This window comes from Pelophylax lessonae (assembly GCF_965119305.1).
Source record: "Pelophylax lessonae genome assembly, chromosome: 5".
Classification (NCBI taxonomy): domain Eukaryota; kingdom Metazoa; phylum Chordata; class Amphibia; order Anura; family Ranidae; genus Pelophylax; species Pelophylax lessonae.
Window position 1 is genome coordinate 176,658,112 of NC_138772.1, and position 17,556 is coordinate 176,675,667.

The 17,556-nt window shown below is 40.7% G+C and overlaps 1 protein-coding gene across 2 annotated transcripts in view; it reads right to left on the reverse strand.

Annotated features, from left to right (window-relative positions):
- LOC309555800 (intraflagellar transport protein 70A) overlaps window positions 1-17,556 on the reverse strand; it is a 90,338-nt gene that overhangs the window by 15,181 nt on the left and 57,601 nt on the right. The window contains exons 13-16 of one of the 2 annotated variants that reach the window (XM_082257963.1): window positions 15,110-15,186; window positions 7,908-8,118; window positions 4,786-4,833; window positions 567-638 (exon numbers count right to left, since the gene is read on the reverse strand). In XM_082257963.1, coding sequence (XP_082114089.1) covers window positions 567-638; window positions 4,786-4,833; window positions 7,908-8,118; window positions 15,110-15,186 — 408 coding nt within the window. The remainder of the gene's footprint in view (window positions 1-566; window positions 639-4,785; window positions 4,834-7,907; window positions 8,119-15,109; window positions 15,187-17,556) is intronic. The other variant, XM_082257964.1, reaches the window with a different exon arrangement.

The following is a 17,556-nucleotide window of genomic DNA, read 5'->3' on the forward strand; positions in this document are numbered from 1 at the left end:
CTTTGTTTCACATTTCTCACAGCCCTTTTAAATCACGACATATGGAAATGTGCAAATAATTTCCATATGCTTGGACGCACCTCTTGGTGTAAAGGAGACCTCAGTTTATTGAGTATTTTTACTGGATGTGAAACACAACATTTGAACTTTAAACTAGATCTTATGAAATTTTGTGCACTTGCATTTAATGTTGCTTTTACCATACATCATATTGCTTTGCTTTATTTTCCTTCATTTAAATCAATATTATTGCATTTTAAACACATCCTAAACTGATTGTGAACGGAGGTTGAGCTTATGTTAGATGATCTCATAATGACCTCAATTGCAAAACATTTTTCTGCATTTGACTTCCATGTTAGTCTGATGCAAATGTGCACTAGCCCTTACATGTACCTCACTATACAAAGACATGTGGATCCAACACAAAATGCAAGCCAAAGGTTCCTTGTACAAAAACTGTATATAAATATGTAAAATACTGGCAGTTTAGAAACAAAACATGACAGTTAATAAATGCTACTAATTAACAAATAATAATAATAATAATCACAACAGAAGCATACCAGATCATTTTGACTTGTCATGATGTAGGAAACACACAAATTTGCAAGAACAATTGCACTGACATTCAAGATCTGAAAAAAAAAAAAAAGACAAAATATGAATGTTTAAATAGAATTTATGATACATTATTATTAGGAAACTTTATGTATACAAAAGTTATCATGTGGACAAGAACAATGAATGTGCGATTGCATGAAGGGCACTGACAAAGCTAGAGTTTAATTATAAATTAGTAATATACTAAATATGAATTATATAACACAGCATTATAGATCAGAAAATGCATTGGTTTGAATATCATACATGCATGAAGACAAAGCCAAGGTTTATGTTTCTACTTCCTCCTAAAGATCAAAAATTCTGGCGGCAATATTTTGCCACTGCAGTCGCTAATACCGGATTTCAACAGATGTTATGAGATTAAACCACTGGCTAAACTACAGCTCTCTATTTTTTTTTTTTAATCTTTATTTAATACAATGTGCAATTACAGTACAAGAACCCACAGCAGTACTCCAGACCTAGGTTCCAATGTTATAACACAATAATTATGACCTATAATTTTACAAGTTTACTTTTTTTTATTTTTTTTTAATGGTAAAAATATAGTTCATTACTGAGCTCTCTATTTTTACCAATTAAAAAAAATAAACTTATGAAATATAAGTAATTTACAGATTGCAAAGTTATGTGACGTCATCACACCCGGAAGTCCAAGGTCGGCCATTTTACAGGTGTCTCTTCCAATAATGTTATCCTTAAGGGGGCAATGCTTGGAAACTTTATGGAGCGTGCTCCATCTTGTGCACTGGGTTTTAGTGCACTCTCTTTGTGAGTGGATATTATATTCTTTTATTAATAAAGTTTTATAATGTGGGAATACTACACTATAAGAAGTTTTTTATCTCTTCTCTTTTGCTGAGTGGGCTGGATCCTGGGTGGATGGTGACTAAGTTCTTGAGCGTTCAGGTGGATTGCTGCAACAAACTGACCCCAGTTTTCAATGGGAATGCGCATGGTGACCTTATCTGTCGTGTAGGGCATACTTTTGAAATAAGAGCCAGCAGAGATAGGTGGTGGGACACAACTGACAAATGCTTTCTAATACCATAACCATGACCTATTCTGGGTAAAGTGGACCTATAAAATGCAGATCAAAATTATATCTTTTTATAATAATAATAATAATAATAATAATAATAATTATGTATCCCTTTGCTGGACAATCACATGACTGTGGTATATCTCTGAACATCATTCTTCTGCCAAGGGCCTCATGACCAGTGTCTTTGTTACAGGACCGGACACTGGAGGCATGAAGATCTACACCTATTACATGAAAAGAATACATTTTTGGGATGTTGCATTATCATTTTAGGAAATCATGCAGATTTAATTACATTTTACAGTAAGCTTTTTTATGTTTTATACTATGGCCTAGTACACACAAATGTCAGCTTTTATATGAGCTGCATGCACAGAAACTTTTACAAACCATTTACAAAGCTTTGAGTAGCTTCTCAGAAGCATTTAAAGAACCCTTCAGGTGCAGTAGGAAGATGTTAAACGCACATCATAATGGTGCTGACTGTAACTTTAAACAAGCTGCTAGAAGTCTTCAGTAAGTTTCAAGTACTGTCAAAGCTCACTAAAAGACTTCTAAAGACTGCTGGTAGCTTGTTCAAACTGACTGTTAGCACTTCTCAATCTGCAGGTGATGGGCGCTTTGAAGGCCGTTCTTTCACAGGGAGCCACTCCGCTCTGTTCAGCAGGGGATCCGTGAAAAGATTCCTTGCTGAATCTGAGCTGAATGGGATGAATGTCCGTTTTTTTTTACATCTGTGTCTATTCAGTTTGTGTTCGCATTTACACAGCAGACACGGGCGGACCCATGATGGTTCTATGGGTGGCTGGATGTAAACGGAATTGTGTCCATTTACATCAGACTACCTCTGATCCATCACATTCGGGACCAAAAAAGTCACAGTCCTTTTCTGTTTTGTTTTTTTTTTCCAACCTGGGCGGACTCAGGGGTAGGCAGGTGTAAATGGGCACAAGTCCATTTCCATCAATCTGCCCATAGAGTTACATATTGCTTTCAATCAGGGCCACCTGAAACGGATCTATAAAGCATGCTGAAAACTTTACAAATTCTATGTAACAGCTTATTAAGCACACTTTATTTATACACAGTTGGAGTCTTGTGTACAAAGCCTAAAGGTCTGCAAATAAAAGAACCCAAGCTGGCCAAAAAGTGCTTATGGCAGCAAGAGTGCTGGCACCAAATATCTGTATTAATCCTTTAATCGAGTGCCATGCCACTGTGATACCTTGGCTTTTAAGCTCAGATTACACACCATACACAGGGCCTTGACATCTTTGCAAGTTAAAGCAGTGTTCCACCCAAAAGTGGAACTTCGGCTGATCTGCTTCCTCCCCCCCTCCGGTGAAACATTTGGCACCTTTCAGGGGGGAGGGGGGAATGGGTACCTGTTTTTGACAGGTACCCTTCCCCACTTCTGGGAGACAGTGCCACGGCGCCATCCCTCAAAAGTCCGGCTCCCCTCCTTCCTCCGGCGCTGGGCCAATTGGAAAGCGCAGTGCGTTCGTGCATGTTCAGTAGTATTTGTAGTTGCTGACTTTTAATTTTTTTTCCAGGGGGAACTCCTCTTTAAGATTAAGCACCACTGTCTAGTTTTTTTTTTTTTCTTTTTATGCTCTCTGCATTGTTACTTAAAGACTTTTTAGGCCAAGTGGCGTTCGGATTAACAGGTGTTTTAAGTTTTGGAATGGAAATCATCTTAATTTTTTTGAGAGGTATACATTATTTTTTCTAAAACTAGCAATGTGCATTTCTCTGTCAAAAAAAAAAAAAAGAAAAAGAAACCTAGTGCTGACTATTATGTTTGCAGACAGGAAATAACATACTCCAAAAAGAATATAAATAAACCATAATGTCTTTTGTTCCATTTGTCCTGTGAGAACAGGAAAAAAAAAACATGAAGATAACAAATCATTAAACTAAAGAGGGCTAATCTGCAATTCTGTATATTTTATGGGGAACACTGCATTTTAGCTAGACCTAACGGAAAAACTTCTTTCTCATTTTGGATGGAGAGGATTATAATAACCCTTGCATTTTTTTTTTTTTTTTGCTATCCCATATGCTGTCCCATTAGAGATATTTCTGTTCATTTTCTGTCCCATAGCCAAAACCCAAAAAAGAACTGAGAGAAAATGTCTCCAAGTGAGGGAATCTCTGACTGTCAACCAGGGTCACCAGAACAATTGTCCCCATTGGAATATTTCTCCTCTATTCCAGTTCTGGTGGCAACCCAAAATATAAGATTTGATTCACTTTTACCCTCGGTGTGAAAAGTAACCAGGACAGCGAGGGTGAATCTTTCTGATAGGGGCACAGACGACCTGACAGGTGTTCTAATCCATTTTGACTCTATCCAAAACTGGCAAAAAAAGTTTTTCCTTTAGTTATATTCTGAGTAATAACAAAGAAGTGGTTTTCGTGAGACCAAATTCAACAACCTTAGGCTCCTTTCACACTATCCGTCCGTTGGACAGATTCCGTTTTTCTCAGCGGGGGATCGAGCCGCCGATCCCCCGCTGAGCAGGAGGATGACAGCTGTGTTTCCGCGCTGTGTGTGGAGACACAGCTGTCAGTTCCCCATGCATCTCTATGGGGAAAATCGGATGGGAACGGACCGTCGATCCCATCCGCTGGACGGATGGAAAATAGGGTTTCCATCCGTCCAGATTTGACGGATCAGATCGGATCGGGTGTCAGCGGACATGTCTCCGCTGACATTCGATCCCCCATAGAGGTGCATGGGGGGACAGTTCAGATCCGCCAAAAAAACGGACAGGCGGATCTGAACCATCCGCCTGTGTGAAAGGGGCCTTACAAGCGCAGCAAAGGTAAAGCAAGAAAATGTAACTGTTAATTAAAATTGAATTACTACACCTTCCATCCTAAGAAAAAAAATGCATATTATTTGTACAAAGTCATTAGCAACACAGTCATTATACAAGTCCACTATGAGAACCATTTATACAGATGACTTCAGCCTGTGATAGACAAAGTGCATACTTGCAGGCCTGAGAAAGAGCAGCACACTGTACAGAGGCAAGCACTCTGAAAAGCCATGCAACCAAAGCAATGGAGAAAATATTAAAACAAAAAGGGACAAACGCTCAGTTTACCGAAACTTTTCTCTTGCAAGGACATTCTTCAATGTTACACTGTCCCAGCTGAGATGCACAGGAGAAAGATTATGCAAAGATGATGCATATGCTTCAGTAAACAGTAATAGAAAGAGAGCATTTGCCAAAGGTTGATTTAAGCAACTGGTCAATCTCCAAATATATAGTAAGAATTCAATCATTTGGTTTAATGTAATGGGTGTGAGTAATGAAAGAAGACAGTAAAATGCTAATGAATCAGAACAGGACTTGTGTACCCTTTTGGAAATTACTTTTAAATCTGAGCAGAAACCATCTTAAAACTGAACTTCAGGCCAACAGCAAACATGCACCTGCCACAGAGTGTCCATTTATTCCTTAGATTTCCTGCCACACAGCAAAGCCAGCCTGGTGCCCCTGCTAGGTCTTGTGCCCACATGGAGCATGTTATGGGACAGTGAAAGAAGAAGCAGCAGACTGATAATCTCATCTCTCTGTCACTTTGTTCTCTGCACCTCAGTATTTCCTTGTTAGCGCATGATCATTGTACGTCAAATAATTAGCTACTCATGCCACCTCTCCCAAAACTTTATGTTTTGGCGTTTCATTTGCTTGGGATTTAGCTTTAAAATGTATCTATAGCCAAGACCATTTCCCTTTTGTTTTGGAGAAAGTGGGAAATGGTATTATTTTATATTCTGTGTCGCCTTGGGTAGTTTTTCCTTCTTTTCCTGTCCCTAAGGCCCCTTTTACACTATCCGTCCGTCGGACGGACTCCGTTTATCTCAGCGGGGGATCGATCCGCTGATCCCCCGCTGAGCAGGAGAATGACAGCTGTTCTCTGCAATGTGTGCGGAGAGACAGCTGTCAGTTCCCCATACATCTCTATTGGGGAATCGGATAGGAACGGACCGTCGGTCCATTCTCATCCGATCCCATCCGATCCGATGGACAGATTGAAAGTAGGGTTTCCATCCGTCCAGATTTGACGGATCCGATCGGATGTCAGCGGACATGTCTCTGCTGACATCCGATGCCCCATAGGGATGCATGGGGGGACCGTTCAGATCCGTCAAAAAAAACGGACAGGCGGATCTGAACGGTCCGCCTGTGTGAAAGAGCCCTAAGACATAACGGGAAGTGAGCAGAAATCTCTCCAAAATGAGGGGAAATATTCTCTTATCAGGGATACGGAAAGGAATAAAATCTTGTTCTAACCCATCCCTACTCTTACCACAATTATCACACAAATCCCTCTTTCTAAAGCTAAAAGCAAATTTTGGCTATATACATACATATATACTATATATATATATATATATATATATATATATATATATATAAACACACACACACACATATAAATATATACACATATACAAACACACACACCCTCCTAGGTAGGTGCTAGAGAGAAAGTATAGCTTTTGAGTGCTGTCAGCTTACCAGAGGGGCTGCAGGTAAGTCTATATTGTTCTCTGCCTACCAGAGAGCAGGATCTGTTAGTGAGGTCTGCTCACTGTGCTCAGGTGCAACTCAGTATGTCTGCAGAGTGTTTCACACTGGTCCAATAGGGAGGCATATTGGACAGTGGGAGGAAACCTGACAAATGAGTGCACAGGCGTTTGATACATCCCTGGTGATTTGGCAGAGGAAAGTGCCTCCATGCATGCAGGGATACTGTATAAAAGCCAGGAGCACATGTGCTCGGGGTCTTTTGGTTGGATAGCGGAGTCCTGGAGGGAGGGGGTGGCTGCCTTCTCCTCTGTAGAGGTGCCTTGCAGCTTCAGGTAGTCGACCTGAGGGCCTGCAGAGTGCTAGTGAGGAACTGAACCCAGAGGTCTGTTGAAGCTGACTGAAAGGGGAGACACTGGAGGATCGGATTCTGCAATACAGCAAGTACAGATCTGTGTCAAGGGGCCTGACCTGAGGGGGGCCACCCCTGCAGCTAGAGGAGTCAGTGGACGGGTGTCAGTAAAGGGGATGCTAGTGAGTGTCCCGAAGCCAATGTGGATTCACCAAGTATATTACTGGAGAGAAAAGAGCAAGGAGACTTAACCCTTTCCATACATGTGGCAGTATGGATTAAGCAGTGCAGCTGCTTCCACAAGCAATCTGGTGAGGCCAAGTGAGAGTTGTCCTTATCCATTGTGAATAATTACAGTTAGAGTATCCCACTATTCCCTTCTTCCATCCAAGTTCCAAAATAAACACTAAAAACCAATACCCCTGGACTGTTTATTGTGTGACGAGCCATCAGGAGTAAGGAGGGATGTGTGAACTGTTCCCTAAGTGACTGTGTGCTGGTAATCAGAGGAGGCCCAAGAAGTCATTATACAGCAAGCCCTACGGGGACAGTGCTACATATATCAGGTTATTTTTTTGGAGACAGTGGAAGAAGAGGAGAATCAGAGAGACAGGATAAAACAGCCTTTATACACAATGCAGAGTATTAACCCCTAAGGTTACACGGTGAGTATAACAAGCATGCTTTACTGCATATACAGACTGATTTTACGGTTGTGGGTTTAGTAATGCTTTAATACATTTTGTACGCCATACATATTCTATAGACCTGTAATGGTTTGAAAAATCATTGCATTTGGTTTCAAATGAGAAAAGAGTTTATAAACAGTTACTAATATTTATACCTGCCCAATGGTTAAAGGGGTATTAAGCTCTAATTTTAAACTTTTCCCTACAGGTAAGCTTATAAATCTTAGCTGTAGGTACCTTGGGAACGGTCTAAAGTTGTGCCGTTAAGTTGATATTCACATTCGCTATAGCAGATGATGTCACTGGCACATGCACAGTACTCAGCATACCGAGTGTGCCGTGCTTGAAGAGCATCATTGCATGATGGTGACTCCCATACGCATGTGCCTGACCATTTAATCGGCTAGAGAGCATGAATTCAGAAGGAAGAACAGGCGAAAATGGAAGTGCTGGGAGCAGGGACAGCTCAGCGCTAAATGGCTGTTTCACAAGTAAGTCTGTCATTATGTGCTATATGCTCTGCATACAATTACATAACCACCTGGGGCCCATTTACAGAAAAATAAGTTAAATACCACTAAAAAATTGGGAAAAAGAAAGAAAAAAAAAAAAAAAAAAAAACCTAATTAAAAGCAGAAAATACTTACATTGTCATAGTGCTTTTTCACAATTGGCTCATAGAAACCAATCGCTTCTTTGTATTTATTTTCCTGCATAAACAGAACATGAGCCACATTCAGCTTCCACACATCGTGCTCATTGCAGAACTCCACTGATTTACGGAAGGTTTGTTCCACCTCCTGATAGTTCTCCAGGTTCCAGTAAATTTTTGCCTGGGCCATTAAAACAGGTATATATCTAGAATTCAGATCAAAAAGCAAATATGTCAAAAGACTTTTCAAATTGCATCACATTGCTAAACTTTGTAGTTTCCAGGGGAAGAACAAATCAAAGTGGAACTAAACCGGTTAATTTAACTGTTTCCTAAAAAAGTTTGATTCAAGGCATGCCCTGAATGATAACTGTCAGTTGCTTAAAGCGGAGTTCCGCCTCCCCAACCACCCTCTCCAAAAATTAAAAGTCAGCAGCTACACATACTGTAGCCGCTGACTTTTAATATTAGGACACTTACCTGTCCTGGAGTCCAGCGATGTCAGCACCGCAGCCAATGTTTTCATCGGCTGTTGGGTGCTGCCAGCGCCATTGCCGGTAAGGGAACCCAGCAGTGAAGCCTTGCGCGCTGCGCGTTCTTATTGGCTCGACGGGGGGGAAGAAGGAGGGGGCTAAACTTCCGAGGGACGGCGCCATATCCCAGAAGTGGGGAAGGGTACCTGTGAAAAACAGGTACCCGTTTTCCCCCTCCCCCCTGAAAGGTGCCAAATGTGGCACTGAAGGGGGGGGGGGGGGGAAGCAAAAGAGCGGATGTTCCACTTTTGGGTGGAACTCCACTTTAAGCTCCTAACAGAACTGCCAAGCCATCAAATGGCTGGTGTCATAACTGATCACATGTGCATCACCATGGCAACTGTAGAGTAAACAAGGGCAAAGATGGCAGCTAAATACTGCATAGGGAGAACCACTTAAGGGGGCACTCTCAAGACTTGACAGAGCCTTCCTATGTACAGTAGCTACCATCTTGTTCATCACCTCTATAATCAGTTACAAGAAAAACAGGAATGGTAGCCACTCTAATCTGTTTGCAGCTAGACATAATAAGAGTTTTTTTATTGTTTTTGTTTTTTTTTGCTTGCTAGCCTAAAAATGTGCTTGTACCTTTGTACTTTTATATGTTCAGTTGGTCCCATTTCACCTTCAGGTTTATAGAGGCCCCCAGGTTTGGTGATGGTGGGGTGAAGAACACAGGAGATGGTATCAGGGTCTCTCACACTTCCAGTGGACTTACAGTACCTTGAAAAAGTATTCATGACCCTTGACATTTTCCAAATTTTGTCAACCAAAAACATAAACTGATTTTATTGGGATTTTATGTGATAGACCAACACAAAGTGACACAGAATTGTGAAGGTTTTCACATTCTTTTTACAAATCAATATCTGAAAAGTGTGGCATGCATTTGTATTCAGCCCCCCGAGTCAATACTTTTGTAGAACCACCTTTCTCTGCAACTACAGCTGCCAGTCTTTTTGGATATGACTCTACCAGCTTTGCACATCTAGAGAGTGAAATCTTTGCCCATTCTTCTGCAAAAAAGCTCAACCTCTGTCAGATTGGATGCAGAGCATCTGTGAACAGCAATTTTTAAGTCTTGCCACAGATTCTCAATTGGATTTAGGTCTGGACTTTGACTGGGTCATTCTAACACATGAAAAGGCTTTGATCTAAACCATTCCATTGTAGCTCTGGCTGTATATTTAGGGTTGTTGTCCTGCTGGAAGGTGAACCTCCGCCCCAATCTCAAGTCTTTAGCAAACTCAAACAGGTTTTTTTCAAAGATTTCCCTGCAATTGGCTCTATCCATCTTTCCATGAACTCTGACCAGCTTCCCTGTCCCTTCTGGAAAAAAAGCATCTCCACAACATGATGCTGCCACCACCATGTTTCATGGTGGGGATGGTGTGTACAGGGCGATGTGCAGTGTTAGTTTTCCACCACACATAGCATTTTGCTTTTAGGCCAAAAAGTTAATTTTTGGTCTCATCTGACCAGAGCACCTTCTTCCACATGTTTGCTGTGTCCCCCCACATGGCTTCTCACAAACTGCAAACAGGACTTCTTATGGCTTTCTTTCAACAATGGCTTTTTTTTGCCACTCCTCCAAAAAGGCCAGATTTGTGAAGTGCATGACTAATAGTTGTCCTGTGGACAGATTCTCCCACCTGAACTGTGGATCTCTGCAGCTCCTCCAGAGTTACCATGGGCCTTTGGATGCTTTTCTGATTAATGCTCTCCTTTCACAGCCTGCAAGTTTATATGAGCAGCCGTGTCTTGGTAGGTTTGCAGCTGTGTCATAATCTTTCCATTTTTGGATGATGAATTGAACAGTGCTTTGCGAGATGTTCAAAGCTTGGGGTATATATATTTTGTTTTTTTTTTTTTTTATCCTAACCCTGCTTTAAAATTTTCCACAATGTTATCCCTGACCTGTCCAGTGTGATCCTTGGCCTTCGTAATGCTGTTTGTTCACTTAGGTTCTCTAACAAACCTCTGAGGGCTTCACAGAATAGCTGTATTTATACGGAGATTAAATTACACACAGATGGACTCGATTTACCAATTAGGTAACTTCTGAACACAACTGGTTCCACTGGATTTTAGTTAGGGGTATCAGAGTAAATAAGGGCTGAATACAAATGCATGCCACACTTTTCAGATATTTACTTGTAAAAAATGTTGAAAAACATTTATCATTTTCCTTCCACTTCACAATTACGTGCCATTTTGTGTTGGCCCATCACATAAAATCCATTTACGTTTTTGCCTGTAACATGAAAAAATGTGGAACATTTCAAGGGGTATGAATACTTTTTCAAGGCACTTTAGTTGGCATCAATCAGCATACAGTCCCTAGCTGCTCTACACCCCCCCCCCCCCCCCCCATCCATGGTTCTTTAAGGCAGAGCTATGTTAAAATTTAGCATTTACACAAAGCAGTTGTTTTTTTCCTTCTCTCTAGTAAAGTTTTCTCTATAAACAAAGAGTTTTGGGCTCAGCTAATTGTGGGAAAGCAGATACTTTTAGTGTTTGTTAGAGCCAGCCAACACTTTTGTCATAAATCCTGTCTTTAGAAATCGAAGAGGCATCAAGCAGGCTGGTTTGTATTCCCTGACATATCACTTACAATGGAAATGTCTTGTATTCTGATATCTTAAATTAGCTTCGTAATAAAAGAACTGAGGATATAGAGTGCATTGCGAAAGTATTCGGCCCTCTTGAACTTTTCGACCTTTTGCCACATTTCAGGCTTCAAACATAAAGATATAAAACTGTAATTTTTTTTGAAGAATCAACAAGTGGGACACAATCATGAAGTGGAACGAAATTTATTGGATATTTCAAACTTTGTTAACAAATAAAAAACGGAAAAATTGGACGTGCAAAAATATTCAGCCCCTTTAGTGCAGCAAACTCTCTCCAGAAGTTCAGTGAGGATCTCTGAATGATCCAATGTTGACCTAAATGACTAATGATGATAAACAGAATCCACCTGTGTGTAATCAAGTCTCCGTATAAATTCACCTGCACTTTGATAGTCTCAGAGGTCCGTTTAAAGAGCAGAGAGCATCATGAAGAACAAGGAACACACGAGGCAGGTCTGAGATACTGTTGTGGAGAAGTTTAAAGCCGCATTTGGATACAAAAAGATTTCCCAAGCTTTACACATCCCAAGGAGCACTGTGCAAGCGATAATATTGAAATGGAAGGAGTATCAGACCACTGCAAATCTACGAAGACCTGGCTGTCCCTCTAAACTTTCAGCTCATACAAGGAGAAGACTGATCAGAGATGCAGCCAAGAGGCCCATGATCACTCTGGATGAACTGCAGAGATCTACAGCTGAGGTGGGAGACTCTGTCCATAGGACAACAATCAGTCATATACTGCACAAATCTGGCCTTTATGGAAGAGTGGCAAGAAGAAAGCCATTTCTTAAAGATATCCATAAAAAGTGTTGTTTAAAGTTTGCCACAAGCCACCTGGGAGACACACCAAACATGTGGAAGAAGGTGCTTTGGTCAGATGAAACCAAAATCGAACTTTTTGGCAACAATGCAAAATGTTATGTTTGGCGTAAAAGCAACACAGCTCATCACCCTGAACACACCATCCCCACTGTCAAACATGGTGGTGGCAGCATCATGGTTTGGGCCTGCTTTTCTTCAGCAGGGACAGGGAAGATGGTTAAACTTGATGGGAAGATGGATGGAGCCAAATACAGGACCATTCTGGAAGAAAACCTGATGGAGTCTGCAAAAGACCTGAGACTGGGACGGAGATTTGTCTTCCAACAAGACAATGATCCAAAACATAAAGCAAAATCTACAATGGAATGGTTCACAAATAAACATATCCAGGTGTTAGAATGGCCAAGTCAAAGTCCAGACCTGAATCCAAGCGAGAATCTGTGGAAAGAACTGAAAACTGGTGTTCACAAACGCTCTCCATCCAACCTCACTGAGCTCGAGCTGTTTTGCAAGGAGGAATGGGCAAAAATTTCAGTCTCTCGATGTGCAAAACTGATAGAGACATACCCCAAGCGACTTACAGCTTTAATCGCAGCAAAAGGTGGCGCTACAAAGTATTAACTTAAGGGGGCTGAATAATTTTGCACGCCCAATTTTTCAGTTTTTTATTTGTTAAAAAAGTTTGAAATATCCAATAAATTTCGTTCCAATTCATGATTGTGTCCAACTTGTTGATTCTTCAAAAAAAATTACAGTTTTATATCTTTATGTTTGAAGCCTGAAATGTGGCAAAAGGTCGAAAAGTTCAAGGGGGCCGAATACTTTCGCAATGCACTGTATATATATATCATATGAAATGTATTAAAATATTTAATAAATGGCTAATGCCTACTTATGCTCAGTAAGTCAGCTAACTGCCTAAGCTTAGACCCCAGTATGCTCACAGCAGTAAAATATATCAAACAAATAATTAGGGATTAATAGTAGGGTTTATTTAATAATATTAAGGCTTATTTAATAAAATAACAGGCATATTTAATCAATTATAACAACTATAGGAATAGTGTTCAATAAATGACATGAACCAGACCGCTTTCTTTGCATTTGTTAATTTTAATGGTTTATGGTAATAGACATGGATCAAAATGGAAAACATCAACTGTGCAGAATTCAGCCTTTCCATAGCCAGATAAAAGGGTAAAATAATTAGTCTGTATTATATTAATCTGTACACATAACATCCAGCTTTCCTCCAAGCGCTGTAGCTAGACAGCTCAATTCTGAGTGTTTTTATGGGTCACTGGACAACACTGCAATTTGTATGATGCAGTAAAATAAATGTAATTATTTGCCAAAGCAAGCGTCGACACCAAGGCGATGTAACCCATAGGTTAAATACCAGCCACAAACTGGGCAGTTTTTGCACTGTGTGTATATTTCTTCTGAAGTGCGTGTATTTTTATTAAAATGGTTTCAGTGGGGTAGGCAGTAGGACTCGACTGATGTAGTTTTTTCAGGGTTGATACCGATTTTCTGGCCACCCTTCTGGCAGATAGCCAATATTAGGTGCTGATATACTGCACATTTAAAATTTTTATTTTTACAATGTCCTCTTAAAAAAAAAATGTTTTGATCACTTTTATTGCTGTCACATGGAATGTAAACAGGCAGTGACAGATACTCTTTATGAAGACCCCCAACCCCCCCCCCCCCCCGCACTTAAAAGCAATTAAAACGCCAAGTTTGGCTGTTTTGAATACTATCATTTTTTTAAAAAATCTGGCGCCTTTAAGGCTCCAGTACCCGGAAGTGATATCATGACATCGCGTCCGGGTTTTTACATCGGAGACCCGATTAGAGCCGAATCTGGCTTTGTTCGGATCTTCGGCCAGCCGGCGTACGTGTACCGGCTGGTCGCTCAGGTCTTCCGGTGGAGACCCGGGCAAGCCACCGAAGGTGGCGGGAGGGGGGACATCCCCTTCCGCTCCTTTTAATGACAATCGAGCAGCTGCTCAGCAGCATCAGTTTTCGTTACAAGAAAGCCAACCAACGCCTCTAAACAACGGTACCGGGGCGATGCCTCTAGCTGCAGGCATCACTCCGGTATGACCACTTGAAGTAATATCCGTCATATCAGAAGTTTGTGGCCGATACCGATACTTAAAAAAAAGTGAATATCGGTCTCCGATAATCGGCCCCACCAATAATCGGTCCATCCCTAGTAGGCAGAATTTCATAAGGTAAAGGTGTATAACATGCACTACAAGGGTGCTGACCGAGAGCAAATAAAACAACAAACTAGTGATCCAGAGACAGCACTCATGTGGTCTAACTCCTCTAAATTAACCCTAAAAATTATGAATCACAAACCCTAAGCCATGAAAACACTTAAAAACACTAAAATAATTACCATTTTCTAGGTGTCTCAACCCTCAATGATTCAAAATAGTGGAAATATTTTTTCAAAGTGAGGTTAGAAAATCTTTAATCGAGAAAGATACCTAGGCCTCTCATCAAAACAGCAACATCTATAAAGGAATTAGTAAACTAACCAAATACACATACAAATGACATGTTAGGCCTCATATAATAAAAAAAGGAATGTGCCAGGTGCAGTGAAAGTAAAAGAAGTTAACAGTCATTAATCCTACTAGTAGAGGGAAAAACTAATCAAAGCGTAATAGTGCCCTGCACTAAAGGATAAAATAAAGAAATAACTAAAGATCATTATGTCTACAGAAACATCATAAAAAAAATTAAAAATATAGTATGTAAATAAAAAAAAAATTAACTGATAACACCCAATGCGCCAGCCAGTGAGGGACACCATCTCAGGTAAGTGGAGATAGGGAAAATGCTCAACATGTACCCCAGTATGACTGCCTTCTAAGCACTGTACTAGAAGCTTGTTCTCACAGAATTTTAAGTTTGTAGTCAGAACTATAATTTGTAGTGGAATTGGACTTTATACAAATGCTGTATCCCCATGTGTCAAGCATTTTTATGTTAAATTAAAGTTTAGAAAACAAAGATGCCATGTATGCCATATATAAAAAGTGTAAGTACAGTATACATAAAGGAAAAAACATATATATACTGTATGTGCAAAAATCATTGGCATAGTTGTAAACTATAAAGTCTCAATGAGCTATAATGTTTCCACGGATACTTATCAACACAAATGTAGATAAATTCTTATAACTTACTTTTCTAGAGCTTCATCATAGTCATTCACAGCCTTTTTAACTGCCTCATCGTCACGGTTATGTCTTGCTTCTTGTACCTTTACAAACATGTTAGCAAATGTTTGAATTGTATACCAGAGTAGAGACGGGTTAAAATAGAGAACAAAAAAGAGTAATGCAGGGTTTAAATCAGTATCAAGTTACACTATATTGTCAAAAGTTTTGCCTTTACATGCACCTGAACTTTAATGGCATCCCAGTATTAGTCCGTAGGGTTCAATATTGAGTTGGCGCACCCTTTGAAGCTATAAAAGCTTCAACTCTTCTGGGAAGGCTGTCCACAAGGGTGCCTATGGGAATGTTTGACCCTTTTTCCAGAAGCACATTCTGGCACTCATGTTGGACGAGAAGGTTTGGCTCGCACTCTCCAATCTTATTCATCCCAAAGGTGTTCTATCAGGTCGAGGTCATGACTCTGTGCAGGCCAGTCAAGTTCCTCCAATCCAAACTCGCTTATTCATGTCTTGATGGACTTTGCTTTGTGTACTGGTGTGCAGTTATGTTGGAAAAGGAAAGGACCATCCCCAAACTGTTCCCACAAAGTCGGGAGCATGAAATTGTCCAAAATGTCTTGGTATGCCAACGCCTTAAGAGTTCCCTTCACCGAAAGTAAGGGGCCAAGCCCAACCCCTAAAAACAACCCCACACCATAATCTCCCCTCTACCTAACGATATGGACCAGTGCACAAAGCAAGGTCAATAAAGATAATGATGAGAGTTTGAGGTGTCCTGACCTCAACCCGATAGAACACCTTTGGGATGAATTAGAGTCCACATTAGCGTCTGACCTCACAAATGGGCTTCTGGAATAACGGTCAAACATTTCCATAGACACACTCCTAAACCTTGTGGACAGCCTTCCCAGAAGAGTTGAAGCTGTTATAGCTGCAAAGGGTGGGCCAACCCAAATTTGAACCCTACGGACTAACTGGGATGCCATTAAAGTTTATGTGGGTGTAAAGGCAGGCGTCCCAATACTTTTGACAATATAGTGTATTTGTTGTGATGGTATCTGGCTGGGAAGTTTTCCCTTCACTTCCTCTACTGGAGATGCAACCTAGAATTAATAGGGAATTTCTCGAAAGTGAATGAACTTCTGTCTTAGAAAGGTGTCACAGGAACTAGATGCATTTCTCTCATCTCCTAGTCTTGTGACAACTCCAAAAGTCTGGATTTCTCCTCAATTTCTGTCTGTGTAACAACGGCCACCAGGATAATTAGAGGGGTGAATCTTCCAAGCTAGGGCACAGACAATGAAAACTTGACATAAGGGTCTAACCCTCCCCCACTCCGAAATCTAAAATTTTAAAAAATGCCTTTATATACACTTTAAAGAACAATACAAGGTAAATATTGGGCAAAACTGTAATGGCTTTTAAAATGAGCAGAAGAAGAGAAAAGTAAGTATCCTACAGTATATCCACGCTCTGAAGTGTACAATATGTGTTTTCTTTTATCAATAACACAAAGGACACACAATTCTAAGCACCACCACCCTATTACTTTCCCTGTGTACTGCTTTGGATGTTTGAAATGGCACTGCTATACACATCATGGTGTGCTTCCAAGTAGGCTAATACTCAAGTAATCACATATTTCCTAAAAGCCCTGATCATTTGCATGAGTGCAGTATCCTACTGTTATAAGATCTGCAAAAGAGTCAGTCATTGTCCTACATGGCAATGCTAGGACTAAGGCCAAGGCTAGGGTTAAAACACAGTTATTTCAAACCCTCTACTTTTTTAAACCTACATTATCCAGTACATTTTTTTCTTAAGATTTGCTTCCCCTAAATGTACAAACTGCACAGGCATGGTAAAGTAGAGACAGCGGAGGCTCCAGCCTCTGTCAGTCAGCAGCTGGAGGGAGGAACAGGGGCTTGGCCTGATGCTAGTCGAGATTCAATACCCTGTGCCTCTGTAGATTCGGGGACCAGTCGGTGCATGAAGCCTAGACTGCTTTGGTGTATAATATTAACATGATATTAACATGAACCGGTGGGTAGGCTATGGATTTTAAAGAATTTACCTATTTTTATCAAGCAGTAAATGAGTTTTAAAACAAGCTCTCTCTAGCTGCAGGTCCTGTGGAGTGATTCATCTTCAAAAATTACAACAGAGACTCTGACGTTCACCTTAAGTCCATTTCTGAACAGTTTACATGTTTACATCTGAAGGCTAGCAGACTGCCAATTCTGAGCTGCAATTGCAATGCTGCCTCTGCTGTCAAATTTGAGGATGAATTTCTCCTCAGTGACTGCAACTACACCAGGCCAGCAAGGGCTTAGTTTGAGGCTGGGTGCAGACTGCCGCATGGAGCGGTTCACAGCAGGGGTCCAGAGTGCCCTTGTTCACGGTTTCATGTCCGATTTCAGTCTGAATTTTTGGCTGAATTCGGACCTGAAATGG